Genomic DNA, 7,754 nt, shown 5'->3' with positions numbered 1-7,754 from the left:
GGCCAGATCTCGGCTCACTGCAAGCTCCGCCTCCCGGGTTCACGCCATTCTCCTGCCTCAGCCTCCCGAGTAGCTGGGACTACAGGCGCCCACCACCTCGCCCGGCTAGTTTTTTGTAATTTTTAGTAGGGACGGGGTTTCACCGTGTTAGCCAGGATGGTCTCGATCTCCTGACCTCGTGATCCGCCTGTCTCGGCCTCCCAAAGTGCTGGGATTACAGGCTTGAGCCACCGCGCCCGGCCGAAATAAGCTTTTAAATTGCCAAACACTGCTTCCATGATCTTGCCAGTGTTTTGTAAATATTTTGCTTGTGCTCCACGTGTGCTGGAAAATAACACAGATTTCTCTGCTTAGGGACAAACAGGCATCACTTTTCGTGACAGTCAACATCTCACCCCGACTGCCAACTTTGCTATGTTTTGAGCTTTACAGTCAGTTGCTTACGAGTTCTGATTGCCGCGCAGCCCCCCTTTACTCTATGAACTGTCCTGAATTCCATTTCATGTCGACACTGCTACATCAGCTTTCTTATGGCGTTTGTCTGTTCTGTCTTCTATTTTAAATCTTCAATCTTTATATAATTTTGCTTGATGGTCTCTAAGCAGTGACTTGCCACGTCTGATCTGAGGCTTTTCCAGGAGGCCAGCGTAAGATGATCATGTCTGTTGTGAGTCAGACACATCTGGGCTGTGTCTTCCGTCATACGTTGTTTCCTGTTCACCGTGCTGTCCCCTTTCTCCACCCTTCCCTCCTTCTACTGGATCAATACCCTCTCTTTATGCTCCCTTTTCTGGTCTGGAGCGTATCAGCTGCATTGTGATTCTGTAATGGTTCCTCTACGCTTCCTCTGCTGCCTTTGCGTTTCCGACACTCACAACCTTGTTGCTGTTTTGTCATCATCGCTGTCTGACAGAAGAAAGCAAAGGGGTTGCTTGGTGCCTGAGCTGCACCCTGGGCCCTGCTCACTGCAGGCTTCTTTTCCGTCCCAACAATGACTTGCCATGTGCAAGCACGGCGCACCGCAGCCCTGGAAACCCTGACCGCTAAGACGTTCTGTGTCTTGACAGACAAAGGCAGATGGCAGGAGTTGCTGATATTTATTCAGACTTCATCCATACAATAAAGAACTCTGCTTTTAAAATTCCATTTACATCAGCAGTTTAAAAAAAAGTGACAGTGGATGAAACATGAAGCTGTAAAGTGCCTTTATGGGGAGGGTCACACAAGGGCGCGCAGCTGCGCGATGAGACGGAGGCACCGCGCCTGCACAATATGTCAGGGACATCGCAGGACACAGCACGTTCCAAATAACTTACACATCAGAGGAAAAGCTACTGAGTCTCTGCACGCTTCCTGTTTGACCCTGGAGGTCTGGCCAGTGACAGCTGCAAGCCACTCGGAGGGGGAAGCGTGAGGGGAATGCAGCCACGCCCGCCTCCACTGGGCTGGGGCTGGGACCCGTGAGGCTGTGAGGCAGCACGTCCAGCAGCACGGGGACAGCGAATACGTCCTCTCCAGCAAGACACACACGTACACACATGGTCAGAGGTGCACACATACAAAAACATCTGCAGACTAGACACCGAAAAGGCTTTAAAAGAACAGAATCTGTTTCTGAAACACAAGAAGGGTAAAGCAGGAGAGGTTTTCTTTCCAGTTCTGCTGTGACTTGAATAAAATACTCTCCCCACTTACACTTCTGTACTCAAGGGGGTCACCAGGTGGCAGGTGGACCTGGGTGGGAGGCAGGGGGTGCGTGGCGAGGGGAGTGGAGGTGTGGCCTCCAAGGAGGCTGCCGTGCAGTGAGGCAGGGGCAGGGCTCTCTGAGCTACGGTCAGCAGCACTGGTCCACGCGACACCCTGCGGAAACTGCATCTTCGTATTTTCTTTAAAAGCAATAAAAATATCCTAATTCGGTGAAGCTCTTTAAAAAAATCAAGTCCCTGCATTTTTTTTTTTTGTAGAAAAGAAGGTTAATTGTTTAAATTATAGTTTAAATTTTCTTTTGAAAATGAACCCTAGGTAGGTAAAGGAATCTCCTTGGCTTCTAACCGCTTTTGGTGGTGCAGACACCACCTGATGTCACCCAGGGACACGTTTTCACCCACCTGTGACCAGGGAGCTTCAGGGAGTGGCATCCGTTCCCATGGGAGAGTCCCCCAAAGTCATTTAATGGTATAAACAGCGTGCTTCTATGTAAACCCCGGTAACAAAAAATAGTTTTCTATCAAATACAGTATCAAATTGTCATTTCATGTAAACACAGTGATTCCTGGTAAAGAATTGAGGCCAAAGTACCACAAAAAATGGCCACGGGATTGATCCCTGCTTAAAAAAAAATCCTAAAACTTGTAAAAGATAAAGAGTTCCCACACCCCGCTCTCCTCAGGCCATTGTCAATCATCCACTTCTGCCGAAGCCGCTCCACCGTGGTCTGCCCGTCCCCTGGAAGCACCGTCCGGAGGCAGAAGCAGCGGGTGGAGCCAGGAGATGCTGCCCTGCCTCCTGCCCGGGGCTGTTCCCTGCGGCCCGTCCTCTGTGGGCTCTGGAGTCTCCGAGGAAGTCCCAGGGGTCCGGGGTCTTCCGTGGAACCAGCCTCTGCCCCGGAGGGGTCCTCTGCAGCCCGCACGGCCAGGCGCTCTGGGTCGGGGCGGTGAGGTGCCCCTTCCGCGGGACGTCCGGGGGCACTGCGCCCTCCCCACGCCGCGCCAGCCCTCGCAGTGGCAGCCCCAGCCAGCGCGCGGGTCTCCTGCGCCCACACTGCGCGGCGCTACCCCTGCAGGTCGGAGAAGGGGGCCTGGCCGCCCTCGCTGCAGCTGGACGAGTTGCTCAGCACGGCCGACCCCGGGCTCGACTCTGCGGGGAGATGAGGCGGGGACAGGCTTCGGCGTCTGCTCTCCGGGGCACATGCGGAGCAGCTTCCTCGCACAGGGGCCCTCGGCAGCGTCACGGGTGGGCTCGGGGCACGTGGGCCTTACCTGAGCTGCTCAGGCACTGGGCCGAGCCGGACGGGCCGAGCTGGACGGACAGGCTGCTGGCCGGCACCCAGCCCTCCTTGCCAGTGGTCGGGTCCCTGACGTACCTGCAAAGGGCGAGGGTCAGCAGCGGCCGCGTGCGGGGCAGTCCGGGGGTGAGCACGGGGTCTTACCAAAGGCCCTCGTCGCCCTGCTGCACCAGCTCCACCACGTCCCCGCTCCTCACGACCAGCGCGTCAGGGCCTCCCTTCTCGTGGTCCGCCACGACCGTGTATTTCCCGGGAACCTGGTGGGAGATGGGCAGGGGCACAGGCAGCATCAGCCCCACAGCAGCCAGGCGGAGAACTGGTCCTTAGTGCCCTGCCCCGTGGGAGCTCCTGGCCATGGCCGGCTCAGGGGAAGGGCTCCAGCCTCAGGAGGCGGCTACGCCGCAGGTCATGACCACGTCAGAGGGGATGGAAAGCGTCTGTGAATCTGTCCTTGGGCCCAGCTGCCCCAGCCTCACACTGGTCTCCACACGGAGCTCCCGACCCCAGGGCCTCTGCACCTCCATACCCGCCTCCCGGAGGGCACTTCCCTGCCTTCGGGTCTTATTTCCATGCTGCTTTGCTGAGGCCTTCCTTGGCACTCCCCGACTCGCCCCTCCTCTGCCCTCCGTCTCCCCCCACAGCTGTCCTGCCCAACCTCCCCAAGCCTCACTCCTCTTTTCTCCTTGCTGTGAGAGCGGAGGTTCCTGTCTGTGCTGTTTCTGCTTTGTCTCCAGGGCCTAGAACTGTGCCTGGCACACAGCGGAGGCTGCACAGATGTCATGGGACACGTTCCCCTGGGGAATGGGGAACCGCAAAGCGGCAGCTGTTCCTACAGAGTGGGGAGATTCACAGCCTCCTGGTGCTGTGTGCAGTGGGCTGAGGAGGGCTGCTGCCGGCTGCAGGGCCTGGAGCAGGAGGACGGTGACTGGGCTGCCTGCCCTCACCCAGTGGCCTGTACTGGCTCCTGCCCCTGTGGTGCCCAGAGTAGCCAGGATCACTCCCCACACTCCAGGATCATCCAAAGAATGAGATCCAAATCTCTCTCCAGGCCCCGTGCACCCTGGTCCACCAGCCTGCTTCCCCTCCTGCCATGTGGCCTCCGCCTCTGTGTCCCCCACATCCATTCTCACACCCAGGCCTTCCTTTGTGCCGTCTCTGTGGGAGAGGCTGGCGACCCTGAGGGCCCTCCCTACCCTTCCATGCCTGGCTTCTCTGCCCTTCCAGAGCCTCCGGGACCTGTCCCCTTTGCACCTCCAGCCTTGGTGCGTGGACCAGGCACAGCACAGAAGGTGCAACAGACACTTCTTGGTGTAACCCTCACTGGAATGATTAACACATGGCAGCTTTTTCTTGCTTCTGACATTAACAATGAATGTTGTTTCAAATGCTTAGCAGTTCCATTTTCTTACGAAATGAGAGAGAGTTGTGCGTATAGTTAGGAAGGCTCAGCGTTCTATGACATAAAGGGTAGTGCGGTGGGTAGTGCGGTGGGGACTGTCTCCTCTGAGGAAGGTGTACCCATGAGTGGGCTCCACAGGAGGCTGGGTGGGCACCTGGAAATTAACCCAGAAACACAAAGTGCCACTGAGATAGAGGAGCTAGGAGGAGCTGGGGCTGTGTCCTAAGACCCAGGCCCCGGGGGACCTTCCAGGGTTAGGAGGAGCTGGGGCTACGCCACAAGACCCAGGCTGCCTGGGGACCTTCCAGGGTTAGGGAGGAGCTGGGCTGCCTCAAGACCCAGGCCCTCCAGAGGGACCTCTTCCAGAGTCGGTGGAGGAGCTGACGCTGCCCCTAAGACCCAGGCCCCGGGGGACCTTCCAGGGTTAGGAGGAGCTGGGGCTGCCCCTAAGACCCAGGCCCCGGGGGACCTTCCAGGGTTAGGAGGAGCTGAGGGCTGTGTTCCTAAGACCCAGGCCCCGGGGACCTTCCAGGGTTAGGAGGAGCTGAGGCTGCCCCTAAGACAGACCCAGGCCCCGGGGGACCTTCCAGGGTTAGGAGGAGCTGAGGCTGCCCCTAAGACCCAGGCCCCGGGGGACCTTCCAGGGTTAGGAGGAGCTGGGGCTACGCCACAAGACCCAGGCCTGGGGGGACCTGCCAGAAGCACCCCAATCCCGGGAGGGCAGCCCCCATCCCAAGTGCCCGCAGGGAGGCCTCGGTTACCAGCTTCTTGAGGCCCAGCCCGCCGTCCTCCTCGGCGTCGGACGAGTTAACCTGCTCTTCTGCACTTGACCAGCCCCCGTCGTCCTCAGGTGCCTCCAGTGAGTGGGAAGTTTTGCTCCAACCTGAGAGAGACAGAACTCGTGAGGGACCCCCTGGTGATGAGCTGCTGTCTGCATCCATCTGAGGTGGGGTCACCTAAGTCCCACAGACCCCCTGAGATGTGCACCGTGGGCCCCAACACAGCCCGTCATCTTCCCGGGTTCATAAAGAGCTGAGCAGGACACCCCTACAGACTTCCAGAATGCCTGGCACGTTTCAGGGTTTCAGAGCATCTGCTTCCAGTTGCTGGGCTACCCTGTGGGAGACCTCAATCCCCAGGCCCTGGGGAAGCCACGCCCTTGTCAGGCAGGGCAGTGCCCCTCAGCCAGGAGGGAAGCGGCCTGCCTGCCGCAGATGCCCCCCCAGGGCAGGTGTTTCCAGTGAGTGCCACGGTCATGTTCAACACCTAGCAGACCGAACCGGGAAGCAGTGTCTAAAAGCAACAACTGAGGCTCACTGAGAGGGCCCAACGCCCTTGATCTATGGGATACCGAGGGCTATGGTCCCCACTGGCAAGAGAGTAGCCCCTGGCACAGCGGCACCAAACCAGAAGGCTGATGCCACGCAGGTGCTATGGCGGAGATGGGCTCCCACTGGCCACGCAGCTCCAAGCGGGAGAAGAGGAAGGAGTTTCTTCCAGACTTGGGACCACACATGTCCCCCACCGCCCACAATGTTCCTCCTGCCAGGGGCCCAGAGGACGGCACCTGCCTTTCCCATGTGGGGGAGATGGGAGACGCCCTCGCGGCTGAATAAACATGCAAAGGCAGCAACTGGGCAGCAGGCCCAGTGCATCCCACCTGGTGCCAAATGCACCAAGGCAGGACACACGCCCTCCAGGGAAAAAAGCAGATGCTAATGGGATTTGAGTTTGGGCACAAACTGGTTCCAAATCCTATTTGGTGCCACTGGAAGCAAATGTTTCCTTGCGATGGAGGGTGCGGGGCATGGGAAGGACAGAGGAGCTGCAAGCGTGAATGCCCGTGTGCCCTGTGCCTGCAAAGCGGCCATGGCAAGCTGTCTTGCAGGCCAGTTCCAATGGCTGACAGTGTCTGCACTGGCAAGGAAAAGCCGGTGCTAAGCGGGCCTCTGCTGTCTGTGTAGGGAAGGGAGCTGGGCCTGGGCACCACCGTCAGCCAGCAGAGCATGGAGCCGCTCCCTCCACTCCACCCGAGTGCTCTGCCTTCTTGGGGTCACAGCTGGAAGTAGCTGAGCCTTCCAGGCAGCACACCAGGAGGCCTGCATCTGTGTGAGAATTGAGGACTGTGATTTTCCGTTTGCGGACCTGCGGCGTGGCCTCCTGAGTGTACCTGCAGCTGCCCCCAGCAAGGGAGGCTGAGACATAGCACAGGATGGGGGCCCAGCTGCCTCCTCTACAGCAGCAGGGACTGGCCTGTGGGGTCTGGTTGCCAGCCTGCCCTCCCCATCCAGGCCCCCAGTCACTCTGAGGGACCACACCTGGGGCCTCTGGCCAGATAGAACCAAAAATCTGATTGAGGACAGTCGGAACAAAAAAAGGGTGGCTGCTGTGTGTGCAGAGGAGCCAGCGTGGCCCGGGTAGGACCTCACACACGAACCTCTCCACGGGGCAGCGAGGCCAGCCTGTGCAGGGTGACACCCAAGCGGCTCTGCCCTGGTGCCACCAGACACACAAAGGGATTCTTGAGCTGCCCTGGCTGTGGGCGCTTAGTGCTCCCCAGAGCCTCTCTGCGGGCCGTGTTGGAATAGGGCGCGGGGGAGGCCAGCAGCGAAACAGAGAGGTCTGACCGTGATGGCAACGGCAGCGCTTGGGAGCGGGAAGCCACAGGCCAGACCAGTGGCACTGCCCCAGGAGATGGGGAATTCTGTGTGAAGGCAGGAGGCTGGGTGATGGCCAGGACGGTACCCTCTGTTTTCTGTACAACAGCCATCGGCCTTTGCTCGATGGAGTCACCACCTGCAGGGCTCGGGGAGCGGGCGCTGGGCAGCGCCCCAGGCCACCCAGGATCACCTGGGCTCACTGCCACCGACTACGGCAGAATGACCCATGGGCAGTGGCCCGGCTTCAACACCACACTGGCTTCCTAGAGACCCTGCCAGGCTGCACTGTCTCATTCACGGACGAGGAGACGGAAGTGGAGGCTGAGCTTGGCCAAAGTACAGCAGAAGCGGCGTTTGGCCCACAGGGCCAGCCCGGCCCACCTTCTCCACCAGGGACCGGCTCTGCCGGCTGCAGGTCACAAGTGAAGAAGGCTTAACAGACAAGAGTAGCCTCTCCCGGGAGACTGTCAATGGGGAAATGGCTCCCTTCTCCCAAGCTCCTGGGGCCTCCTGGGGCCTCGAAGCAGCGAGCCGGGCGTCCACCCACTTGCAGGCAAGACGGTCAGGAACGCCGGGCCAGCTCCCTGCCTCTGAACTCACGCCCAGGGTGGCCACAGCTTCCGCCTGGCTCCGTGGGGCTGGCAGTGCCACGTGAGGAGGCTCTGCAGGCAGGCAGGATGGGGAGGCTGGT

General features: G+C 59.3%; 1 protein-coding gene and 1 pseudogene across 17 annotated transcripts in view; both read right to left on the bottom strand.

Moving 5' to 3' along the window:
• Window positions 1–1,080: 1,080 nt before the first annotated feature.
• MCF2L (MCF.2 cell line derived transforming sequence like) overlaps window positions 1,081–7,754 on the bottom strand; it is a 198,337-nt gene continuing 191,663 nt past the window's right edge. For 13 of the 16 annotated variants that reach the window (XM_031655679.1, XM_031655680.1, XM_031655681.1 and 10 more), the window contains 4 exons: window positions 5,165–5,286; window positions 3,149–3,261; window positions 2,979–3,082; window positions 1,081–2,856 (listed from right to left, as the gene is read on the bottom strand). In XM_031655679.1, coding sequence (XP_031511539.1) covers window positions 2,771–2,856; window positions 2,979–3,082; window positions 3,149–3,261; window positions 5,165–5,286 — 425 coding nt within the window. In that variant the 3' untranslated portion in view covers window positions 1,081–2,770. Of the gene's footprint in view, window positions 2,857–2,978; window positions 3,083–3,144; window positions 3,262–5,164; window positions 5,287–7,754 lie in introns of those variants that run through there. The other 3 variants (XM_003914087.4, XM_003914088.4, XM_009192268.4) reach the window with 3 other exon arrangements.
• Window positions 5,385–7,266, bottom strand: LOC116270515 (annotated as a pseudogene). The gene has a single exon (XR_004178586.1). The product of XR_004178586.1 is annotated as an uncharacterized LOC116270515 (transcript).

This window comes from Papio anubis, chromosome 15, assembly GCF_008728515.1.
Source record: "Papio anubis isolate 15944 chromosome 15, Panubis1.0, whole genome shotgun sequence".
Lineage (NCBI taxonomy): Eukaryota > Metazoa > Chordata > Mammalia > Primates > Cercopithecidae > Papio > Papio anubis.
The sequence above is the reverse complement of the archived record's forward strand: the minus strand, read 5'-3'. Positions and strand labels throughout refer to the sequence as shown.